The following is a 26,597-nucleotide window of genomic DNA, read 5'->3' as shown; positions in this document are numbered from 1 at the left end:
TGGGGACAAAGACCATACTTTTTGGAGAAATGTCCTCTGGTCTGATGAAACAACACTGTTTGGCATAATGACCATCGTTATGTTTGGAGGAAAAAGGGGGAGGCTTGCAAGCCGAAGAACACCATTCCAACTGTGAAGCACGCGGGTAGCAGGATCATGTTGTGGGGGTGCTTTGCTGCCGGAGGGACTGGTGCACTTCACAAAATAGATGGCATCATGAGGTAGGAAAATTATGTGGATATATTGAAGATATTGAACATCAAGACATCAGCCAAGTTAAAGCTTGGTCGCAAATGGGTCTTCCAAATGGACAATGACCCCAAGCATACTTCCAAAATGGCTTAAGGACAACAAAGTCAAGGTAATTGAGTGGCCATCACAAAGCCTTGACCTCAATCCTATAGAAGATTTTTGGGTAGAACTGAAAATGTGTGTGAGGAAGGAGGCCTACACACCTGACTCAGTTACACCAGCTCTGTCAGGAGGAATGGGCCAAAATTCACCCAACTTATTGTGGGAAGATACCGAAACGTTTGACGCAAGTTAAACAATTTAAAGGCAATGCTACCAAATACTAATTGAGTATGTAAACTTCTGACCCACTGGGAATGTGATTAAATAAAAGATTAATTAAATAATTATATTTTTCTGACATTTACCATTCTTAAAATAAAGTGGTGATCCTAACTGACCTAAGACAGGGATTTTTTACTAGGATTAAATGTCAGGAATTGTGAAACTGAGTTTAAATGTATTTGGCTAATGTGTATCAAATCAAATATATTTATATAGCCCTTCGTACATCAGCTGATATCTCAAAGTGCTGTACAGAAACCCAGCCTAAAACCCCAAAACAGCAAGCAATGCAGGTGTAGAAGCACAGTGGCTAGGAAAAACTCCCTAAAAAGGCCAAAACCTAGGAAGAAACCTAGAGATGAACCAGGCTATGAGGGGAGGCCAGTACTCTTATGGCTGTGCCGGGTGGAGATTATAACAGAACATGGCAAAGATGTTGAAATGTTCATAAATGACCAGCATGGTCAAATAATAATAATCACAGTAGCTGTCGAGGGTGCAGCAAGTCAGCACCTCAGGAGTAAATGTCAGTTGGATTTTCATAGCCGATCATTAAGAGTATCTCTACCACTCCTGCTGTCTCTAGAGAGTTGAAAACAGCATGTCTTGGACAGGTAGCACGTCCGGTGAACAGGTCAGGGTTCCATAGCCGCAGGCAGAACAGTTGAAACTGGTGCAGTAGCACGGCCAGGTGGACTGGGGACAGCATGGAGTCCTCATGCCAGGTAGTCCTGGGGCATGGTCCTAGGGCACAGGTCCACCGAGAGAGAAAGAAAGAGAATTAGAGAGAGAGCATACTTAAATTCACATAGGACACCGGATAAGACAGGAGAAGTACTCCACTCCAGATATAACAAACTGACCCTAGCCCCCCGACACAAACTACTGCAGCATAAATACTGGAGGCTGAGACAGGAGGAGTCAGGAGACACTGTGGCCCCATCCGATGATGCCCCAGGACAGGGCCAAACAGGAAGGATATAACCCCACCCACTTTGCCAAAGCACAGCCCCCACACCACTAAAGGGATATCTTCAACCACTAACTTACCATCCTGAGACAAGGCCGAGTATAGCCCACAAAGATCTCCACCACGGCACAACCCAAGGGGGGGGTGCCAACCCAGACAGGAAGATCACATCAGTGACTCAACCCACTCAAGTGACGCACCCCTGCTAGGGACGGCATGAAAGAGCACCAGTAAGCCAGTGACTCAGCCCCTGTAATAGGGTTAGAGAGACCGAGTCTGCGTCTCTCACATGGGTAGGCAGACCATTCCATAAAAATGGAGCGCTATAGGAGAAAGCCCTGCCTCCAGCTGTTTGCTTAGAAATTCTAGGGACAATTAGGAGGCCTGAGTCTTGTGACCGTAGCGTACGTGTAGGTATGTACGGCAGGACCAAATCAGAGAGATAGGTAGGAGCAAGCCCATGTAATGCTTTGTAGGTTAGCAGTAAAACCTTGGAAATCAGCCCTTGCCTTAACAGGAAGCCAGTGTAGGGAGGCTAGCACTGGAGTAATATGATCAAATTTTTTGGTTCTAGTCAGGATTCTAGCAGCCGTAATTAGCACTACCTGAAGTTTATTTAGTGCTTTATCCAGGTAGCCGGAAAGTAGAGCATTGCAGTAGTCTAACCTAGAAGTAACAAAAGCATGAATTAATTTTTCTGCATCATTTTTGGACAGAAAGTTTCTGATCTTTGCAATGTTACGTAGATGGAAAAAAGCTGTCCTTGAAACAGTCTTGATATGTTCGTCAAAAGAGAGATCAGGGTCCAGAGTAACGCCAAGGTCCTTCACAGTTTTATTTGAGACGACTGTACAACCATTAAGATTAATTGTCAGATTCAACAGAAGATCTTTGTTTCTTGGGACCTAGAACAAGCATCTCTGTTTTGTCCGAGTTTAAAAATAGAAAGTTTGCAGCCATCCACTTCCTTGTATGTGTATGTAAACTTCCGATTTCAACTGTACGTGCCTTGAGTTTGTCCCATTTATTTTCCAGCATTTGAACGTTAGCTAGCAGAATGGCAAGGGCAGATTAGCCACTCGTCGCAAGGCACTCGGATCTTTTGCCTCAATCTGTTTCCTTCTTCAGCGAATCATGGGGATCGGGCCTGGTGTCTGCAGTATATCCCTCGCGTCCGACTCATTGAAGAAGAACTCCTCGTCCAATTTGATGTGAGGAATCCCAGTTCTGATGTCCAAAAGCTATTTTCGGTCATAAGAGATGGTAGCAGCAACATTATGTACAAAACAAGTTACGAACAATGCGGGGGGGGAATTGCATGATTGGTTGAGAGCCGATAATACGGCAGCCCTACCCTAGTGGCGCCGGAGGGTAGGACTCCAAAAGTATTGGTGAGCTCCAAAGGTTACCATTTTTGAAACTATACAATGACTGAGGTTAAAGTGCAGACTGTCAGCTTTAATTTGAGGGTATTTTCATCCATATCTGGTGAACCGTTTACTAATTATAACACTTTTTGTACATAGGCCCCCCATTTTAGGGGACCAAAAGTATTGGGACAAATTCACTTACAGTATCGGTCAAAAAAGTTTGGACACCTACTCATTCAAGGGTTCTTTATTTTTACATTGTAGAACAATAGTGAAGACAGACTATGAAATACATGGAATCACGTAGTAACCAAAAAACAAATAAAAATATATTTGAGATTCTTCAAAGTAGCCACCCTTTGCCTTGATGACAGCTTTGTACACTCTTGGCATTCTCTCAATCAGCTTCATGAGGAATTATTTTCCAACAATCTTGAAGGAGTTCCCACATATGCTGAGTACTTATTAACTGCTTTTCCTTCACTCTGCAGTCCAACTCATCCCAATTGGGTTGAGGACGGGTGATTGTGAAGGCCAGGTCATCTGATCCAGCACTCCCATCACTCTCCTTGGTCAAATGTGTATTAAAGTAGTAAAACGTTAAATATTTGGTCCCATATTCCTAGCACGTAATGACTACATCAAACTTGTGACTCTAGACATTTGTTGGATGCATTTTGTTTGTTTTGGTTGTGTTTCAGATTGTTTTGTGTCCAATAGAAATGAATGGTAGGCTAAATAATATATTGTGTCATTTTGGATTCACTTTTATTGTAAATAAAAACAGAAGTGTTTAGAAAAATTATATTCTTATTTACAATAAAAGTGACTTTAATACACAAGTGAATTTGTCCCAATACTGTTAGTACTCTAAAATGGGGGGGGGGGGGGGGAGAACTGTGTTAAAGAAAGGAGGTGCTGTAATTTCTAAACAGTTCACCCCATACGGATGAAAATAGCCTCAAATGAAAGCTGACCATTTGCAGTTTAACATCCTATATTGTATAATTTAAAACCCAAAGTGCTGGAGTTCAGAGCCAAAACAAAAAAATGTGTCACTGTCTCAATACTTTGCTCATTTTAATGCATTTATTTCGTTTTTCATTTTAAGCATATTTTATACGTCGCTTGTTTCTATCAATTGCAATGACATTGGTTGGCAACATTGTATGTGTAGTCAACTTTGTTCTGAAGTTAAGTGTTCACAGAGGGCCGATAAACCATGTGATTATATTGTATAAAGTGATGAAGAAGGGCAAAAAAAAGCATCTAACGATGCACTTCGCTGATCTACATTTAAGTGCAACGTTAATAACGATGGTTTTGGAAAACAGCTCGAGATATTCTGATGCTCCTACGAAGGCTCGAATGATGAATTTAGCCTAACGATGCTTTTGGGAAACTGGACCCAGACTACTACTTAATTTCCCGAGGTAGACTGGCTCTGGCAGCCAAATACCCCATCTAAACATGAATCGAATCTCAATTGCGATACTGTTCTCGACACATAAAGCCATTTACTTTCATATCTCCTCAAAAATATTTTCAAAATACACACTTACTGTACGCTGTTATAAATCAGCCTTATCACAGTTGCAGCCAACAGTATTTGTCAGTTACAACACGTTTCTGGTGGCCTTCTGTTACACACAGGTGTGCTGAGCATGCTAGATAGTTAATTAGCCCAGGTGGTTGCCTCTAACATAGGAGGTATGGCTGTGTGGGCTGTGTGTAGTAATTTAAGCTTTAAAAAAATATATATTTCTATCTGATATGAAAGATACATGTTGGAAACATAAGGAACGTCCCACAATCAATGCGCATTTAAGATACCATCAATAGGTGCTAATGAACGGGGTAACCTATAACAAACATAGCAATATAAATTAAGTGTAACGTCATCTGCCCATACGAGATTGCATTATGCCTGTATGTATGAATATTTACACGCTTTGGCATCTTCTCTTTTGAGCTCATTTAAAGTTTCCCCATAAATAAATGTGCATTAATTGTCATTGTCAAACCAAAATGTCCTTGCATAATCAAGCACACTACAGCTACTCCAAACATGTATTCATCACCTGAAATATTTGGGTTGTCTTGATCACTTGGTTGTACAAGTGTTTATTTGTGGTGATCCAATCCAGGGGATTTTAAGTAGTTAGATGAGCAGGAGAGAGTGACAGAGAGGTGCTTCACAGAGGTTTGATAATTATGTGCTTTAAAAGCGTGCAGTCATCAGAGCCTCTCTCTGCTCTGTGACAAAGCTGGAAGTTGCTTGTTCAGATCCAGGGTTACAATCACTGTTTTGGTTCGAACAAAAGTATCCTGATTGTGTTTGTGGCAGGTTAGATACTAACAAACCTTGTTACAAACATTATAGACCATCAGGGCCTAAAATTAACACCTGCCATATGCGGGTAGATTTTGTCATTGAAGGGTAAAAGGTGCTTAGTAGTCAATCTGTAATCTGCATTGGGCTGTGCAGAATTTACGGGGATACGGCCTTAGCAGAAGTCAGGGCATTCATCCTTCTTGCCCTTCGCGGAGCAGCACAGACCTGTTGTGAAGGAAGTTGTCAAGGACGTGTGTTTGTGTTTATACAGGACCTCCCGTCCCCACCTACCATCAACCAATCATGTAAATTATGGAGCTACATGGACCCATCTGTATTGTTACAATATTTGGGAGGCGCACAATGACACAGTATGGAGCACAATTTGGCCTCCGGAGGCTCCACGATTGCGTCACAACCTCCATCCATAACCACATTTTCAGATATTGGCTTTAAGATGTCTATTTCACCAGCCACATCGGCGGGTGGTCAGGGCTCCACAGTGCGAGCATTTCACTCGCATTTGTGAATTTAAAAAAAAAAGTCAAATATGATCACATTTATAATAAAATTAATGCTGCCGTTGATGTTTAAAAAGTATTTATGCCGTTTTGTTTTATAGCTGGTAAATTAAATCGCACAAATTCTAGCCTATTCCACCTCGTGCTGGAACACTGCCTGGCTGGGGGCTGTGCTCACGTGAAGATAATTCATTCATGGTTCATTTTTAGAGGCGCTGCACACTGGCATAAAAATTGGTCTAATTTACTTGACTTTGCCCATGTGTTCCATGGCAATTTACATAGACAAACAACCTAGCTTGTGAACCAAACTGTTTGAGTTTCAACTGTTAGTGAAGAGAAGACAACGCTTCTACACTGAACAAAAATATAAACGCAACATGTAAAATGTTGAATACAAATTTGTTTACATCCCTGTTAGTGAACATTTCTCATTTGCCAAGATATTCTATCCAATTGACAGATGTGGCATATCAAGAATATGATTAAACAGCAGGATTATTACACAGATGTACCCTGGGCTGGGGACAATAAAAGGCCACTCTAAAATGTGCAGTTTCGTCACACAACACAATGCCGCAGATGTCTCAAATTTTGAGGGAGCGTGACATTGGCATGCTGACTGCAGGAATGTTTACCAGAGCTATTCCCAGAGAATGTAAAATTAATTTATCTACCATGCCTGGCAACAACGATTTAGTCGCGAAGTGGTAGGCCACACAAGCTCACAGAATGGGACCGCCGAGTGCTTAAGTGCGTAGCGTGTAAAAATTGTCTGTCTATTGCAACACTCACTACCAAGTTACAAACTGCCTCTGGAAGCAATGTCAGCACAAGAACTGTTCATTGGGATCTTTGTGAAATAGTCTTCCATAGCCAAGCAGCTGCACAGAAGCCTAAGATCACCACGCACAATGCCAAGTGTCACCTGGAGTGGTGTAAATCTCGCTGCAATTGGACTCAAACAGTGGAAACGCGTTCTCTGGAGTGATGAATCACACTTCACCATCTAGCAGTCCGATGGACGAATTTGGGTTTGTCGGATGCCAGGAGAACGCTACCTGCCCCAATGCATAGTGCCAACTGTAAAGTTTGGTGGAGGAGTAATAATGGTCTGGGGTTGTTTTTCATGGTTCGGGTTAGACTCCTTAGTTCCAGCGAAGGGACATTTTAACGCTACAGCATACAATGACATTGTAAATGATTCTATGCTTCCAACTTTATGGCAAGAGTTTGGGGAAGGCCCTTTCCTGTTTCAGCATGACAATAACCCTGTGCACAAAGCGAGATCCATACACAAATGGTTTGTCGAGATCGGTGTGGAAGAATTTGACTGGCCTGCACAGAGCTCTGACCTCAACCCCATCAAACACCTTTGGGATGATTTGGAACGCCGACTGCGAGCCGGGCCTAATCGCCCAACATCAGTGCCCGACCTCACTAAGGCTCTTGTGGCTGAATGGAAGTCCCCGCAGAAATGTTCCAACATCTAGTGGAAAGCCTTCCCATAAGAGTGGAGGCTGTTACAGCAGCAAAGGGGGGACAAACTCCATATTAATGCCCATGATTTTGGAATGAGATGTTCAATGATCCACATGACTTTTTGTCATGTAGTGTATTTTTGTTCATCCATCCATGATAAATATTATATAAGCTATATAAGCTATATGAAACATTGCCTAATGATCTGAATAGGGGCTAAGTAATTGGACAAAACTTAGATGCTCAAATCCGGGGGGCTCCCGAGTGGCGCAGCGCCCTAAGACACTGCATCTCAGTGCTAGAGGCATCACCACAGACCCTGGTTTGATTGCGGGCTGTATCACAACCGTCCGTGATTGGGAGTCCCGTAGGGCGGCGCACAATTGGCCCAGCGTCGTTAAGGTTTGGCTGGGGTAGGCCGTCATTGTAAATAAGATTTAGTTCTAAACTGAATTGCCTAGTTAAACAAATACATTTTTAAATGTGCATCAATAACGCAAATGTTTCTCCTTTCATTCTTGTCCACCAATCCAGTCTGACTCCTCCCATCATCCTTCTCTGACTGTTGCATTCTGGAATCTCCTCCCCTGCTGGGAGAAAAGGATGATACCAGAGCTGCTGGTTTGAATGAAGGATTTGGAGAAAGAAAGACAGAATATCCTCCCTTTCCTTTATTGTAGCTCATTACTTGCCAGGTGGTGCTTGTGGATTTCTGAGTTGAACCACACACGCACCAGTCCTGAAGACTGGCTCAATTTCAAGATGAAGCCTAACTTTCCAATACAAACTCATTGGCTTATGGTCATACTGTATGATTTGCCTCAATTTAATTATTGATAAATTGTTGATTAGTCTCATGAAACCGACTGACCTCTACGCTCCCATTGCCTTTCAGTTTGTGTAACTTGAATGTGTAGTTCATGAGATCAGGTTGGTTGAACGAGGCAAGCCGTGGATAGCTTTAAGAAAAATCATGATGTTATGGTTTACTTCTGTAATGCAGAGCTGCTCTTTCAGGCGGTTGAAGACCAGCAGGGTGAACACTGAGTAAATGAGAATACGATATGGAATCCGTTGGAAAGAACACCGAGGTGGTGATAAACTCATTTGCATACACCGGCTGGGGCCCATGTCTTTACTGCAGGTTATGGGGTCAGGCTCGTATTTAGTTAACCGTGATGATCCTGTTAAAGAACTGAATGGACTACCATCCTAGCGAGTGTGCCTCTAGAGTCTATACCTCTATCCTCCTTCCCTCTCCTCTCCCTCTGTTCCCCTTCACCCAACATCTGAACTATGATTAATGGACTTCTTGGGCTCAATGACTGCGAGAAACCATAATTGGGTCAAGCCAGGCCTGGAGCAATAGAGAGCAGCCCCAGAGTGAGAAGGAGAAAGAAGCGATGGCTGCTAGGGGTTGGGAGTGAATAAAGTTTGGGAGCTTTGCAATGCTACAGTTCGCCACCAGCCCAGTACCAAACATGCTCATCCCTTCTATGTCCACTGTACCTAGGCATCTGCAGGCTCTGCCCTCAAGGTCCACGCAGTACGCTTTGGGCCGGGACAGGAGCTGCTGTGCTCCCTGCTGGCATTCGTGGAGGAGAGAAACCTCAAAGCGCCATTCATCATCACCTGCGTGGGCAGCGTAACCAAGGCAACACTCCGGCTGGCAAACGCCACTGCAGGGAATACCAATGAGGTACTTGGCAGAGATGTTGGCTGGCAACCAGCCGTCATGGTTCTGGTGAAGTGTCTAAATTGTTGTTGTAAATGAAAAGACAATGTCGGCATCCCAAATGGCACCCTATACACTTCATAGTCCACTACTTTTGAACAGGCTTCTGATGGCTCTGGTCTAAAGTAGTGCACTATATAGGGAATCGGGTACCATTTGGGACATAACCAAGTCTTGTAAGTGCCTCCACAGAATTCACAGGGGTTTGGGTTGGGACTGAGTGGGATTGGGAGGACATCTGGCAAGATGTCAAAGGACATGATGAAAGGGCCTTTGAGCACTGTTGTACACACAGCAAATCTCTCATAAATGGGTACGTGTTGTGTTATAGTACGACAATATACTACAGTAATACTACACTACAGTCTCCCTTGGGAAAGAGGTCCTCTGAGCTCATTTGGACTACCTGCTTAAAGTGGAACTGACAGCGTTTTAGCAACAACAAGCTTATTAAAATCTTATTAAAATCTGTTCATACATAAAAAATTAAAAAATTAAAAGTAGTCATTCTTCCTGGTGGTGTATACTGTTACTACTGTTTTATATTTTTTAAATCAGACAAAAGAGCACTTACAGTGCCTTGCAAAAGTATTTGGCCCCCTTGAACTTTGCGACCTTTTGCCACATTTCAGGCTTCAAACATAAAGATATAAAACTGTATTTTTTTGTGAAGAATCAACAACAAGTGGGACACAATCATGAAGTGGAACGACATTTATTGGATATTTCAAACTTTTTTAACAAATCAAAAACTGAAAAATTGGGCGTGCAAAATTATTCAGCCCCCTTAAGTTAATACTTTGTAGCGCCACCTTTTGCTGCGATTACAGCTGTAAGTCGCTTGGGGTATGTCTCTATCAGTTTTGCACATCGAGAGACTGACATTTTTTCCCATTCCTCCTTGCAAAACAGCTTCGAGCTCAGTGAGGTTGGATGAAGAGCATTTGTGAACAGCAGTTTTCAGTTCTTTCCACAGATTCTCGATTGGATTCAGGTCTGGACTTTGACTTGGCCATTCTAACACCTGGATATGTTTATTTTTGAACCATTCCATTGTAGATTTTGCTTTATGTTTTGGATCATTGTCTTGTTGGGAAGACAAATCTCCGTCCCAGTCTCAGGTCTTTTGCAGACTCCATCAGGTTTTCTTCCAGAATGGTCCTGTATTTGGCTCCATCCCTCTTCCCATCAATTTTAACCATCTTCCCTGTCCCTGCTGAAGAAAAGCAGGCCCAAACCATGATGCTGCCACCACCATGTTTGACAGTGGGGATGGTGTGTTCAGCTGTGTTGCTTTTACGCCAAACATAACGTTTTGCATTGTTGCCAAAAAGTTCAATTTTGGTTTCATCTGACCAGAGCACCTTCTTCCACATGTTTGGTGTGTCTCCCAGGTGGCTTGTGGCAAACTTTAAACAACACTTTTTATGGATATCTTTAAGAAATGGCTTTCTTCTTGCCACTCTTCCATAAAGGCCAGATTTGTGCAATATACGACTGATTGTTGTCCTATGGACAGAGTCTCCCACCTCAGCTGTAGATCTCTGCAGTTCATCCAGAGTGATCATGGGCCTCTTGGCTGCATCTCTGATCAGTCTTCTCCTTGTATGAGCTGAAAGTTTAGAGGGACGGCCAGGTCTTGGTAGATTTGCAGTGGTCTGATACTCCTTCCATTTCAATATTATCGCTTGCACAGTGCTCCTTGGGATGTTTAAAGCTTGGGAAATCTTTTTGTATCCAAATCCGGCTTTAAACTTCTTCACAACAGTATCTCGGACCTGCCTGGTGTGTTCCTTGTTCTTCATGATGCTCTCTGCGCTTTTAACGGACCTCTGAGACTATCACAGTGCAGGTGCATTTATACGGAGACTTGATTACACACAGGTGGATTGTATTTATCATCATTAGTCATTTAGGTCAACATTGGATCATTCAGAGATCCTCACTGAACTTCTGGAGAGAGTTTGCTGCACTGAAAGTAAAGGGGCTGAATAATTTTGCACGCCCAATTTTTCAGTTTTTGATTTGTTAAAAAAGTTTGAAATATCCAATAAATGTCGTTCCACTTCATGATTGTGTCCCACTTGTTGTTGATTCTTCACAAGAAAATACAGTTTTATATCTTTATGTTTGAAGCCTGAAATGTGGCAAAAGGTTGCAAAGTTCAAGGGGGCCGAATACTTTCGCAAGGCACTGTATATATGGTCATTTTAACGTTTTAATGTTTGGATAGGACGTATAGTAAGGCATTTGTGAACATTCTGTGGCAATAGAGTGGGAACACGGCTGTGCGTTTGGACAAGTAGACACTGCAGTAAATAAAACCTAATAAATACATGTCTAGACCAGGGCTGGAGTCTACGCAGACCATAGCCAATCAGAGCTACAGTAGGCCTGTATGCAAATAAGCAATTTGCTATAGGGGCCTGCCATCATTCACTTTGAACTGGACTGTCTGTTTACAGGCAGTAACAACAGCAAGATTTTAGACCATTTAGAACTCCACACGCCACCTGAACGGATTTCTGCAAGTATGTCAAATATGTACCACAGGAGTCCTCTGACATTTGAGAACATCACAGTCCTATTCGTTATACAACCATGAAAAGGTAAGCTCTCCCTCAGTTGCCTATGCACATCAACAACTAATGCTAGCCAGAGCGAGATTAGCTCAAATCTCACAGGGGAACATTAGATAAACCCTCTCAAACTTTTTCAGCCTGTTGGGCCATCAAAATTGCACTGATCAACAATGGGGAATAGTATCCTGCTCGTCCTTATGCAGCTTGCCTGCCAATGCATGCTTGTTTCCAACCCACGTTTTGACAACTGAATGGGAACTTGCCTGCCCGTCCATTTGATCGATGCCAAATAACTAAGATATGCTAACATATCTAGCTAACTTCAGCTAGCAAAGCGATTGACATTTTTCTAGCTAACCAAATGACACCTGCATCTCTAGCTGTAGCCACCGAAAAAAACGATGAGGGTAACAAATCGGTCACTCACCCACTCCTCAAATGACATCCTCCCAGCAGCTAGCTAGCTAAAGTTAGTCTCCCGTGTTTTTAGCATTCTAAATAAATAGCTAGCTACGTAAATGGATACGCTAGCCCAGGTGTGTCAAAGTCGAATCAGCGCACGGCCATATTAAAAAAAAACACAAGGAATTCACGGGCCAGACGTAACCTAGTTGTCTTTACAAAAATTGCAACTGCGACCCAAACTGGCCTTTGTTTTATTTGATTAAATATAGCCCTTGTATAATGTCCACGTACGAAAAATATACATCATTTGTGCAGAATATGCTGCGACCTTAATCGAGAAGTATTTAATAACTCCAAATAACAAAGACGTAGATGCCAAGTGTCACCTGGAGTGGTGTAAACCTCGCTGCAATTGGACTCAAACAGTGGAAACGCGTTCTCTGGAGTGATGAATCAAACTTCACCATCTAGCAGTCCGATGGACGAATTTGGGTTTGTCGGATGCCAGGAGAACACTACCTGCCCCAATGCATAGTGCCAACTGTAAAATCACCTGTGCAATTGAATGCAGCGTTACTGTATCGGGCACACAACATGTATTGTAGTTGAGTAGCCGGCCTAGGCTACTTCTCAAATGTTGCTGTAATAGGCCTACATATTTCTCCTTTGCATGCTGTTTTGTTGATTTTTTGTGGGTTATTCATTGTTAACCATTAAAAACCCAAGCCAGACTGCAACATTTTAGTAGCCTAGCTAGGACCGTGGCATGTCTGTACACTTTCCCTCCGCTGCGCGCTGTAAACGGGACACATGAAAGCTGCGCATATTGAAGTTGAATTCACCGATAACTTATTTATACTTTCTTGTGTTTTACGTAATTATGACATAACATTGAAGGTTGTGCAATGTAACAGGAATATTTAGACTTATGGATGCCACCCATTAGATAAAATACAGAACGGTTCCATATTTCATTGAAAGAATAAACGTTGTTTTAAACGTCTTGTTTTCGAGATGATAGTTTCTGGATTTGACCATATTAATGACCTAAGGCTTGTATTTCTCTGTGTTATCATGTTATAACTAAGTCTATGATTTGATAGAGCAGTCTGACTGAGTGATGGTAGGCACCAGCAGGCTCGTAAGCATTCATTCAAACAGCACTTTCGTGCGTTTGCCAGCAGCTGTTTATGATTTCAAGCCAATCAACTCCCGAGATTAGGCTCATGTAACTGATGTGAAATGGCTAGCTAGTTAGCGGGGTGCACGATAATAGCGTTTCAAACGTCACTCGCTCTGAGACTTGGAGTGGTTGTTCCCCTTGCTCTGCAAGGGCCGCAGCTTTTGTGGAGCGATGGGTAACGCTGCTTCGAGGGTGGCTGTTGTCATTGTGTTCCTGGTTCGAGCCCAGGTAGGAGCGAGGAGAGGTACGGAAGCTATACTGTTACACTGGCAATACTGAAGTGCTATAAGAACATGCAATAGTCAAAGGTTAATGAAATACAAATGGTATAGAGAGAAATAGTCCTATAATTCCTATAATAACTACAACCTAAAACTTCTTACCTGGGTATATTGAAGACTCATGTTAAAAGGAACCACCAGTTTTCATATGTTCTCATGTTCTGAGCAAGGAACTTAAATGTTAGCTTTCTTACATGGCCCATATTGCACTTTTACTTTCTTCTCCAACACGTTGTTTTTGCATGATTTAAACAAAATTGAACATGTTTCATTATTTATTTGAGGCTAAATTGATTTTATTGATGTATTCATTTCAAATAAGTGTTCATTCAGTATTGTTGTAATTGTCATTATTACAAATAAATTGTCAGATTAATCGGTATCGGCTTTTTTTGGTCCTCCAATAATCGGTATCGGCGTTGAAAAATCATAATCGGTCGACCTCCAGTGGATTTTATTTGAGTTTGTTTTGGAGGTAAACCGTTACAATACAGTTTTAGTTTTTCAAACAGGTTTGTTAATTATTTACTAAATACTGTTTGATTAGCTTTCATTTTAGTTTCAATTTAAGTTTACTATACAGTGCCTTAATGTATTCAGACCCCTTGACTTTTTTCAAATTTTGTTACATTAGCCTTATTCTAGAATTGATTTCTCAATCTACACACAATACCCCATAATTACAGCAAAAACAGGTTTTTGCAAATTGTTTGCTAATAAATAAAAAACATTGAAATATCACATTTACATAAGCATTCAGACCCTTTACTCAGTACTTTGTTGAAGCACCTTTGACAGTGATTACAACCTCGAGGCTTCTTAGATATGACGCTACAAGCTTGGCACACCTTTATTTGGGAGTTTCTCCCATTCTTCTCTGCAGATTCTCTCAAGCTCTGTCAGGTTGGATGAAGAGTGTTGCTGCACAGCTATTTTCAGGTCTCTCCAGAGTTGTTCTATTGGGTTCAAGTCTGGGCTCTGGCTAGGCCACTCAAGGACATTCAGAGACTTGTCCCAAAGCCACTGCGTTGTCTTGGCTGTGTGCTTAGGGTTGTTGTTCTGTTGGAAGGTGAACCTCTGCCCCAGTCTAAGGTCCTGAGCTCTCTGGAGCAGGTTTTCATCAAGGATCTCTCAGTACTTTGCTCTGTTAATCTTTGCCTCGATCCTGACTAGTCTCCCAGTCCCTGCCACTGAAAAACATCCTCACAACATGATGCTGCCACCACCATGGTGCAATGTTTCCTCCAGATGTGATGCTTGGCATTCAGGCCAAAGAATTTAACCTTGGTTTCATCAGATCAGATAATCTTGTTTCTCATGGTCTGAAAGTCCTTTAGATGCCTTTTGGCAAACCCCAAGCGGGCTGTCATGTGCCTTTCACTGAGGAGTGGCTTCTGTCTGGAAACTCTACCATAAAGGCCTGATTGGTGGAGTGCTGTAGAGATGGTTGTCCTTCTGGAAGGTTCTCCCATCTCCGTAGAGGAACTCTAGAGTGCTGTCAGAGTGACCTTCTCCCCCGATTGCTCAGTTTGGCCGGGCAGTGACCTCTAGGAAGAGTCTTGGTGGTTCCAAACTTCTTCCATTTTAGAATGATGGAGGCCAGTGTGTTCTTGGGGACCTTTAATGCTGCAGACATTTTTTGGTACCCTTCCCCAGATCTGTGCTTCGGCACAATCCTGTCTTGGAGCTCTACGGACAATTTCAAATCAAATCAAATGTATTTTTATAGCCCTTTTTACATCAGCTGATATCTCAAAGTGCTGTAAAGAAACCCAGCCTACAACCCCAAACAGCAAGCAATGCAGGTGTAGAAGCATTGTGGCTAGGAAAAACTCCCTAAAAAGGCCAAAATCTAGGAGGAAACCTAGAGAGGAACCAGGCTATGAGGGGTGGCCAGTACTCTTATGGCTGTGCCGGGTGGAGATTATAACAGAACATGGCAAAGATGTTGAAATGTTCATAAATGACCAGCATGGTCAAATAATAATAATCACAGTAGTTGTCGAGGGTGCAACAAGTCAGCACCTCAGGAGTAAATGTCAGTTGGCTTTTCATAGCCGATCATTAAGAGTATCTCTACCGCTCCTGCTGTCTCTAGAGAGTTGAAAACAGCAGGTCTGGGACATGTAGCACGTCCAGTGAACAGGTCAGGGTTCCATAGCCGCAGGCAGAACAGTTGAAACTGGTGCAGTAGCACGGCCAGGTGGACTGGGGACAGCATGGAGTCATCATGCTAGATAGTCCTGAGGCATGGTCCTAGGGCTCAGGTCCTCAGAGAGAGAGAGAATTAGAGAGAGCATACTTAAATTCACACAGGACACCGGATAAGACAGGAGAGAAGTACTCCAGATATAACAGACTGACCCTAGCCCCCCGACACAAACTACTGCAGCATAAATACTGGAGACTGAGACAGGAGGGGTCAGGAGACACTGTGGCCCCATCTGATGATACCCCCGGACAGGGCCAAACAGGCAGGATATAACCCCACCCACTTTGCCAAAGCACAGCCCCCACACCACTAGAGGGATATCTTCAACCACCAACTTACCATCCTGAGACGAGGCCGAGTATAGCCCACAAAGATCTCCGCCACGGCACAACCCAAGGGGGGCGCCAACCCAGACAGGAAGATCACATCAGTGACTCAACCCACTCAAGTGACGCACCCCTCCTAGGGACGGCATGGAAGAGCACCAGTAAGCCAGTGACTCAGCCCCTGTAATAGGGTTAGAGGCAGAGAATCCCAGTGGAGAGAGGGGAACCGGCCAGGCAGAGACAGCAAGGGTGGTTTGTTGCTCCAAAGCCTTTCCGTTCACCTTCACACTCCTGGGCCAGACTACACTCAACCATATGACCTACTGAAGAGATGAGTCTTCAGTAAAGACTTAAAGGTTGAGACCGAGTCTGCGTCTCTCACATGGGTAGGCAGACCATTCATAAAAATGGAGCTCTATAGGAGAAAGCCCTGCCTCCAGCTGTTTGCTTAGAAATTCTAGGGACAATTAGGAGGCCTGCGTCTTGTGACCGTAGAGTACGTGTAGGTATGTACGGCAGGACCAAATCGGAAAGATGGGTAGGAGCAAGCCCATGTAATGCTTTGTAGGTTAGCAGTAAAACCTTGAAATCAGCACTTGTCTTAACAGGAAGCCAGTGTAGGGAGGCTAGCACTGGAGTAATATGATCAAATTTTTTGGTTCAAGTCAGGATTCTAGCAGCTGTATTTAGCACTAACTGAAGTTTATTTAGTGCTTTTTCCGGGTAGCCGGAAAGTAGACCATTGCACAGTAGTCTAACCTAGAAGCAACAAAAGCATGGATGAATTTTTCTGTATCATTTTTGGACAGAAAGTTTCAGATTTTTGCAATGTTACGTAGATGGAAAAAAGCTGTCCTTGAAACAGTCTTGATATGTTCTTCAAAAGAGAGATCAGGGTCCAGAGTAACTCGACTGTACAACCATCAAGATTAATTGTCAGATTCAACAGAAGATCTCTTTGTTTCTTGGGACCTAGAACAAGCATCTCTGTTTTGTCAGAGTTTTAAAGTAGAAAGTTTGCAGCCATCCACTTCCTTATGTCTGAAACACAGGCTTCTAGCGAGGGCAATTTTGGGGCTTCACCATGTTTCATTGAAATGTACAGCTGTGTGTCATCCGCATAGCAGTGAAAGTTAACATTATGTTTTCGAATGACATCCCCAAGAGGTAAAAATATATAGTGAAAACAATAGTGGTCCTAAAACGGAACCTTGAGGAACACCAAAATTTACAGTTGATTTGTCAGAGGACAAACCATTCACAGAGACAAACTGATATCGTTCCGACAGATAAGATCTAAACCAGGCCAGAACTTGTCCGTGTAGACCAATTTGGGTTTCCAATCTCTCCAAAAATGTGGTGATCGATGGTATCAAAAGCAGCACTAAGGTCTAGGAGCACGAGGACAGATGCAGAGCCTCGGTCTGACGCCATTAAAAGGTCATTTACCACCTTCACAAGTGCAGTCTCAGTGCTATGATGAGGTCTAAAACCAGACTGAAGCATTTCGTATACATTGTTTGTCTTCAGGAAGGCAGTGAGTTGCTGCGCAACAGCTTTTTCTATTTGAGAGGAATGGAAGATTAAATATAGGCCGATAGTTTTTAAAATATTTTCTGGGTCAAGGTTTGGCTTTTTCAAGAGAGGCTTTATTACTGCCACTTTTAGTGAGTTTGGTACACATCCGGTGGATAGAGAGCCGTTTATTATGTTCAACATAGGAGGGCCAAGCACAGGAAGCAGCTCTTTCAGAAGTTTAGTTGCAATAGGGTCCAGTATGCAGCTTGAAGGTTTAGAGGCCATGATTGTGTCATCATTGTGTCAAGATATATAGTACTGAAACACTTGAGTGTCTCTCTTGATCCTAGGTCCTGGCAGAGTTGTGCAGACTCAGGACAACTGAGCTTTGGAGGAATACGCAGATTTAAAGAGGAGTCCGTAATTTGCTTTCTTTTCCTCAAAGAAGTTCATGAATTTATTACTGCTGAAGTGAAAGCCATCCTCTCTTGGGGAATGCTGCTTTTTAGATAGGTTTGCGACAGTATCAAAAATACATTTCGGATCCTTCTTATTTTCCTCAATTAAGTTGGAAAATAGTATGATCGAGCAGCAGTAAGGGCTCTTCGATACTGCATGGTACTGTCTTTCCAAGCTAGTCGGAAGACTTCCAGTTTGGTGTGACGCCATTTCCATTCCAATTTTCTGGAAGCTTGCTTCAGAGCTCGGGTATTTTCTGTATACCAGGGAGCTAGTTTCTTATGACAAATGTTTTTTGTTTTTAGGGGTGCAACTGCATCTAGGGTATTGCGCAAGGTTAAATTGAGTTCCTCAGTTAGGTGGTTAACTGATTTTTGTCCTCTGACGTTCTTGGGTAGGCAGAGGTAGTCTGGAAGGGCATCAAGGAATATTTGGGTTGTCTGAGAATTTATAGCACAACTTTTGATGCTCCTTGGTTGGGGTCTGAGCAGATTATTTGTTGCGATTGCAAATGTAATAAAATGGTGGTCCGATAGTCCAGGATTATGAGGAAAAACATTAAGATCCACAACATTTATTCCATGGGACAAAATTAGGTCCAGAGTATGACTGACAGTGAGTAGGTCCAGAGACATGTTGGACAAAACCCACTGAGTCGATGATGGCTCCGAAAGCCTTTTGGAGTGAGTCTGGACTTTTCCATGTGAATATTAAAATAAAAAAATAGAATATTATCTGCTATGACTACAAGGTCCGACAGGAATTCAGGGAACTCAGTGAGGAGCACTGTATATGGCCCAGAAGCTCAAAAGACAAAAACATATTTATTTTTTTGTAAATTGAAATTTGCTATCGTAAATGTTAGCAACACCTCCGCCTTTGCGATGCACAGGGGATATGGTCACTGGTGTAACCAGGAGGTGAGGCCTCATTTAACACAGTAAATTCATCAGGCTTAAGCCATGTTTCAGTCAGGTCAATCACATCAAGAATATGATCAGTGATTAGTTAATTGACTATAACTGCCTTTGAAGTGAGGGATCTAACATTAAGTAGCCCTATTTTGAGATGTGAGGTATCATGATCTCTTTCAATAATGGCAGGAATGGAGGAGGTCTTTATTCTAGTGAGATTGCTAAGGCGAACACCGCCATGTTTAGTTTTGCCCAACCTAGGTCGAGGCACAGACACGGTCTCAATGAGGATAGGGGATAGCTAAGCTGACTCCACTAAGCTGGCAGGCTGGCTAACAGAACGATCCAAAATTAATTTTTGATACTGTCGCAAAGCTAACTAAAAAGCAGCATCCCCCAAGAGAGGATGGCTTTGTGGAGCTAGAGGAGTTAGAGCCCTGTCTATGTTGGTAGATAAGATGAGAGCACCCCTCCAGCTAGGATGGAGTCTGTTACTCCTCAGCAGGCCAGGCTTGGTCCTGTTTGTGGGTGAGTCCCAGAAAGAGGGCCAATTATCTACAAATTCTATCTTTTGGGAGGGGCAGAAAACTGTTTTCAACCAGCGATTGACTTGTGAGACTCTGCTGTAGAGCTCATCACTCCCCCTAACTGGGAGGGGGCCAGAGACAATTACTCGATGCAGAAACATCTTTCTAGCTGATTTACACGCTGAAGCTATGTTGCGCTTGGTGACCTCTGACTGTTTCATCCTAACATCATTGTGCCGACGTGGATAACAATATCTCTATACTTTCTACACTCGCCAGTTTTAGCCTTAGCCAGCACCATCTTCAGATTAGCCTTAACATCGGTAGCCCTGCCCCCTGGTAAACAGTGTATGATCGCTGGATGATTAGTTTTGGGTAATGGAGTCGCCAATGACTAGTGTTTTCAATTTGTCAGAGCTAATGGTGGGAGCCTTCGGCGTCTCAGACCCCGTAACGGGAGGAGTAGAGACCAGCGAAGGCTTGGCCTCAGACTCCGACTCGCTGCTTAATGGGGAGAACCGGTTGAAAGTTTCTGTCAGCTGAATGAGCGGCACCGGTTGAGCATTCCTACAGCATTTCCCTTCAGAAGCCATGAGAAAGTTGTCCGGCTGCAGGGACCGTGCGAGGGGATTTGTACTAACGTTACTATCTGTACTTACTGGTGGCACAGATGCTGTTTCATCCTTTCCTACACTGAAATTACCCTTGCCTAAAGATTGCGTCTGAAGCTGGGCTCGCAGCACAGCTATCCTCGCCGTAAGGCGATCGTTTTCCTATATATTATGAGTACAGCGACTGCAATTAGAAGGCATCATGTTAATGTTACTACTTAGCATCGGCTGTTGGAAGTCCTGACGAACCTTGTCCGGAGTGAAAAAGTTGAGTGAGGGAAAAACAAAAAATATAAACGGTAATTAAAAAGTAAAAACCGTAAAGTTGTCAGGTAGCAAAGTAAGGTTGGCAACAGAACGCACAGCAACACGTCAACAAGTCTGCAAGTTGTGACCGGAAATTACGAAAATAGACTGTAATCCTGTATAGTAAATAGACCTCATGGCTTGTTTTATTTTTTTATTTTTTTTTCCTGACGTGCACTGTCATCTGGGACCTTTATATAGACAGGTATGTGCCTTTCCAAATCATGTCCAATCAATTGAATTTACCACAGGTGGATTCCAATCAAGTTGTAGGAACATCTCAAGTACGATCATTGGAAACAGGATGCACCTGAGCTCAATTTAGAGTCTCATAGCAAAGGTTCTGAATACTTATGTAAATAATGTATTTGGGTTTGTTTTTTTACAAATTTCTAAAAACCTGTTTTCATTTTGTCATTATGGGGTATTGTGAGTAGATAAAAAAATAAAAAAACATTAATGCATTTTATAATAAGGCTGTAACATTACAAAATGTGGGAAAAAGTCAAGGGGTCTGAATACTTTCCGAAGGCACTGTAATAACCTTGTTTTACCACCCTAAGTTGTTTTTTTCCTCCAACCTGTTTCCAGGTGATCCATCTTGACGAGCGCTTTGAGATCGTGTCCCTGGTGGGCACGTTGAACAAGGAGGCTCACCTCCACATCTGCCTGGCCGACAAGGAGGGGAAGACATTGGGAGGACATGTACTGGGAGACCTGGAGGTGTTCACCACGGCTGAGGTGGTCATCGGTGAGGCCTCTGATCTGCTGTTTGACAGACAGATGGACCATCGCACAGGCTTCCCTGAGCTGGTCATCCAATCCCGCTCTGAAAAGAACTAGACGAAGGAGGAGGCCTTTATTCTCCTATACTCACCTCCATATTTATTTGGACAGTGAAGCATTTTTAAAATTATTTCTCTGTAATCCAGAATTTTGGATTTATGATCAAATGTTTCCTATGAGGCGACAGTACAGAATGTCACCTTTTCTGTTTTACTGTTAAGATATGAAAACACTTCATGTATCAAGTTGCCCCATTTTAAAGAAGTCATAAGTATTTGGACAAATTCACTTATAGGGTATTGAAGTGGTCTGAAGTTTAGCATTTGGTCCTATATTCCTAGTACACAATGATTACATCAATCTGGTGACCCTACAAACTCGATGGATGCATTTGCAGTTGGTTTTGGTTGCGTTTTGCCCAATAGGAACTGAATGGTGAATGATGTCTGGAGTAGTTATCTATTCTAAGTGAATAGATAAGATGTTTCTCAACACTTCTAAATGAATCCTGTAAATGCCACGATTAAGAAAAATCAGGAGAGAACCAGGAATAATGACGATCGAGAAGGTTACAGAGGCTACAACAAAACACGCTAACCTCTCACCATTACCAATAGCAGGTTAGCATTTTCATTTATTAAACTTCTGTAGCGCTTTTCATAGAATCTCAAAGTGCTTCAAGTAATATGAAACATTTGATCTCAAATCCAAAATGCTGGAGTATAGAGCCCCCCCCCCCCCCCCCAAAAAAATGCTTCACTGACTAAATTCATATGGATGGGAGTGTTTGGATGTCTAATAGAAATTATCTTCTCCTCTAGCAGTTTAATATAAATAGATTGTAATGATATTTAATTCATTCTGCTTGTGTACAATGGCAGTGTAACACTTTATACCAGATATTTGGAGACAGCTTTGTCTTTGTCGTTTACTACACTCTTATTACGCTTTTGTAATGTTGTATACTATGTTCACCAAGACCAGCCTTAATACAGCACATCTCCCTAATCTAACCCGCTTCTTGGTCACTTTCTTAAGCTTAGTGTTCTTATTCTCCCCCACACATACAGCCACCAGTGAACAGTGGTCTTCACCAGAGCAGTCCTTGGAGAGCGCTGGCAATACCATAAGGATGTTTGTAGCATATGTCAACAGCTGACGGAACAGCCAACTGGAGAGAGCACGCTTCCATTTTGTTGTCTCTTCCAGTTTCCACATGTAGATGTTGGGTTTGGCTCTTTTGTTCACTGGGAGGTTGTAAAATTGATAGGAAAACAGCCATTTCACAGTAGTTATGTATTATTTTCTTCCACCTTTCCTCTGCTAATGTGAACTGACGATCCCCAAATACAGCCTCCATAGAGAACCTTTGGACGGTAACACTTTCTATGGAGCAGATGACTAATGATGTAACACCGAACAGCTGTGGGAGAAATCGTTTCGAACAGAAACCCTCCCTCCCCTGAGCGTGGAGTCGTTCTGACCAATAGGAGAATCTCTAGGGGCCTGGGCAGTGTTCTGCTAATAGATGTTTAACCAAAGCATGTCTTTTTAATGGCTCTGACCGCCTGTTTGCTGAGACACAATGTGAGAACTCCCCCAGGATTAGCAGTGACATCCACACAGCCCCAGCCGCCCGACTGAAGAAAGTAGGCTAGCGCAGGGCCGTCTGAGGGGACAGATACATGGTTGTATGTGGGCAGGGAGTGGTAACAACATTTTGATGGAGCAGGGTTCACATAGATCTATGTGCTTTATTTAGGCCCGATGGAGGGAGGGAGAGAGGGAGGGAGAGAGGGGTGACATTGAAAGCATACCTGTATGTGTTGTAAGTGCTTACTGAGCGAGTGCTACATTAAGTTGTTCTTCAGATCAGAGTGTTGATGATGACTCAAATAGGAGCTAGACGGTACATAACTAAGCCCTTCACCACATTTCCTAAAGGATTTTACAGATTTTTTAGCATGGAAATTTGTATCCATTGTATGCATCTTCTCTGGCTTTTCCCTTCCAGGCACCTGCTGGTGTGCCTGTTGTCATTCTTAAATGTCAAATGGCTAGTGAAGGAGTGGGCCATCAAGGCCCTGTGTTGATTACCGGTCTTATCGTAATAGATCCCAACATGGAATTGGGCTGGAAACAATACAATAGATTATATAGCTTTTGTCGTGGGTTCCTGCTTATGAGTCACCGCAAAGTCTTGGTAGGCTGGAGGAGGAAGCTAGACTGAGGATGCATTCCAAATGGCACCCGACTCCCTATAAAGTGGGCCCATAGTCTCTGGTCAAAAGTAGTGCACTATGTAGGGAATAGGGTGCCATTTGGTCCGCATCCTGATTCTAGAGAGACAGTTGATTGTGTTTCGGATTACAGTCAAAGGGCTAGAGCAGTAAAATTAGAGTTGGAATAAGCAAGCAGTTTAACATACTGTAACTAACCCATTACATTATACTTTATTTTTTTTAAAGCAGGAAACCGTGATCAATATATTGTACATTTAACTGCATCACACAACTCAAAGTTTACATGGTGCTATTCTGAGAGAGCTGTATTTTGTGTGTACTATAGTTCATGTTCCAAATGAACTCAAAGTGTGCAGGACGGAAGAGTGCCTCAAAGCACAGCAATAGGTACAGCGAGGTTTTTGACATTGACGAAGGGACACATGGATACACACTTACTCACAGGGCAGCACTACAGATACATTTTCACAGTATGTGGACGAGAGGCTGAGCCTCTAAGTGCCCATTGAAATGAGCCGGAGCATCACTTACTACTGGGCTCCCAGTGCTTTCAGCTCTGAGCGGGCATGCTGAAGTGGCCATGCACCCCTCTCCCCAACAATCCCCGCTTTGGGGTGGAATGCTAATCCTGTCACAAAAAAAAATCCCATTTTAGTTTTTCATTTTTACATCAGACGAGCCATTGGTTCATGGCTTTTTTAATGTCCTCTCTTAAGCCATATTTGTAGTGTCACCACTCATGTTTTTTTGTGTGGATTACCCTCAACACCAGGCGATGTTCTTGTATGAATTTCTTTCCTTCAAGAGGTAGCTAACTCTTTGTCTCTCTTGGTATCATTTTATAATGATAACACAATGTCATGTTAATGTAGAATTTCACTAAAATATGCAGAAGGCTGATATAACAGTAAGAATCCAGAAAGACATGTGTATTGACACAGCTGCCCACTGGGAGTAGGGACAATCAACTGGAATATTCTCCCCAAAAAGGGCATTTAGTCACTGTTACTGTGTCACAATAACGGATGGTTCCAGTCCAAGGGGACACAGCGAGATGCCTGCAGGGTAGAAGCAAATCAAGCCAGAGGTTGAGGGAACTAGAGAGCTCCCGCGGCAACCATCTTTGTGCTTTTGTTTTGATCTGTTTAAACAGCATGGTGGCCGAATGTGTTGGTGGTCTGCCCCCGTGCCCACTGGGACTGCTTTAGCTACACGTACTGCTAAGCAGCTCAAAGTCCTCTTTTGTGACAAATGAGCAGGCGAGCAACAGTGACCCCAAACGGATGTTTCTGGATTTGAAAGAGATATACTGTTTGATCTACATCCTGAGATCTAAAGATTTGCTACAGTTCTGCAGCATATTGATCTTGCCGTAAGTGTTCAGAGATCTGTGTTGTTGGTTTTCATTGCTCTCCAAGTCCAACTAGTAGTGTTAGTGTTTCTGAGTGAGAGAGAAAGTGCTTAGTTTTCCACCCTCTACTGTGTTTAACTGTGATTGGGGGTGGTCATGGTTGGAGCTCTCTCTGCTCTGGGGCACACTGTCTGGATTGTGGTGATCCTGCAGAAGGTTGCACTCTACCTGGAGACTTACACGAAACACCACAGGTGGTTGTTGGCACCTTAATTGGGGAGGATGGGCTCATGGTAATGGCTTGAGGGGAATGGTATTACATTCATCATTTTGATGCCATTCGCTTCGCCGTAGCCGTTATTATGCCGTCCTCCCCTTAGCAGCCTCCACTGACGTACACGACAGCCTCTGTCTGCGGAGGAAGCTTGTTATTGTTCCCCCGCGACAAGAGCACGGAGCAGATCGAACTTGACCGAGGCGGCTATACAGTACTAAACAAAATGCTTTTGAGAGTCCACTGGAAGGCAATCTGTCCTTTTTTACTGACTGACAAAAATGATTTGTCTCCAAATATACAGTATAATGGTCTAATGAAATGTACCTTGACATGTTGAGCCTGTTAAATATATCATTTGTGTCTTGAAAATAATTGGAAATGAATTTCATTGATGTGGAGGCACTATCCGATGATAATTGGTTGGAAGTATTACATATTTACACATTTCCCTTTCAACTGCATGGGACTAGATTCATGCTGGAATTTTGTTGGGGAAAAAAAACACTTCAACGCCAAACCAATGAGCTACAGTGAAATGGATGCAATTACTAAAAGCTATTTCACAAATGCATTTCAGGTGAGGTCAAGGAGAATTGTGATAAAGAAGAAATGTAATAACTGTAATGCTGCTCAATGTGCATATAAAATGACAGCTTGATAATGGAAGGCGTGCAATCTATGGTTTCGATTTAAGAAGCTCTTTATTTATTTTTGTACATCTTATGGTATAAGGGAGTAAGTAATATGACAACAAAAAAAACTGTGTTAAAAACATTTTAAGTACATTTACCCTAAATCCTACCCTACTTTAAACCCTCTACTAAAGACCTACATTCAGGGCTCACTTGAAAAAGAACAATCTCAAAGTAACTTCCCAAGTTAAATAAAGGATCAAATAAATAAAATGTTGTATTCATTTGAGAATAAACTGCACATACAGTAAGGAAACACTTTAGTAAATGAATGAGGCCTGATGTCACTATAGTACAGTTTTGTGCTGTGAAATCCAAAGGCATCAATCTCTCTACGCTAAATGATTGATTGGCTTATCATCCTCCATCCGTTTCATAGCTTCCGGAATCGTGACACAGTCGTCCGTAGATTCGGTACACACAATGGCCTCTATCAATGGGACAAAGAGTAGCTTTGCTGCTGCGGGCACTAAACAGTAGCATTCAGTCTTTCTTAATGAGGATGGAAAAAGCAATAGTTATTTGTGGACAATCTTCTTTTGTGTTGCTCTCTAGCATAAATTATCCCCACTGACAACATCATTAACCAGAGAGTATTTATTGGTTCCTACACTCAATGCCCTGGCTAACAGAACTAAATGTGAATGCCCCCTTCACTGTGTCCTCATTTTACATCTGGATAGATTTCCTAAAAAAAGGGGTGAATTCTTCCCTCCTGAATACACGGTTGTGCTAATGAATCATTTAAGAGCACCATTACATTTGAAGGATCTCTCATTCATTCACAGCAAACTGTGCAATAATCCCCCTTTCCTGTTCCATGCGTATAGAGAGGCAGCGGTGGCTGGCAGTCATAGTGGTGTGGGCAGATGATTAGGGATGAGGGCTTGGAGTGAATGAGTGGGACTGGAATAATTTGGCAGCTAGGAGGAGGC

General features: G+C 42.7%; 1 protein-coding gene across 2 annotated transcripts in view; it reads left to right on the top strand.

Moving 5' to 3' along the window:
• The window catches only part of LOC139407749 (bifunctional protein GlmU-like), a 32,254-nt gene extending 6,379 nt beyond the window's left edge, over positions 1-25,875 (top strand). Inside the window, exons 2-4 of one of the 2 annotated variants that reach the window (XM_071151607.1) lie at positions 8,768-8,953; positions 20,905-21,064; positions 22,170-25,875. In XM_071151607.1, coding sequence (XP_071007708.1) covers positions 8,768-8,953; positions 20,905-21,064; positions 22,170-22,258 — 435 coding nt within the window. In that variant the 3' untranslated portion in view covers positions 22,259-25,875. Of the gene's footprint in view, positions 1-8,767; positions 8,954-20,904; positions 21,171-22,169 lie in introns of those variants that run through there. The other variant, XM_071151606.1, reaches the window with a different exon arrangement.
• Positions 25,876-26,597: the final 722 nt, after the last annotated feature.

The sequence above is a fragment of the Oncorhynchus clarkii genome, chromosome 4 (assembly GCF_045791955.1).
Source record: "Oncorhynchus clarkii lewisi isolate Uvic-CL-2024 chromosome 4, UVic_Ocla_1.0, whole genome shotgun sequence".
Lineage (NCBI taxonomy): Eukaryota > Metazoa > Chordata > Actinopteri > Salmoniformes > Salmonidae > Oncorhynchus > Oncorhynchus clarkii.
This window is presented reverse-complemented; position numbering and strand designations above follow the sequence as displayed.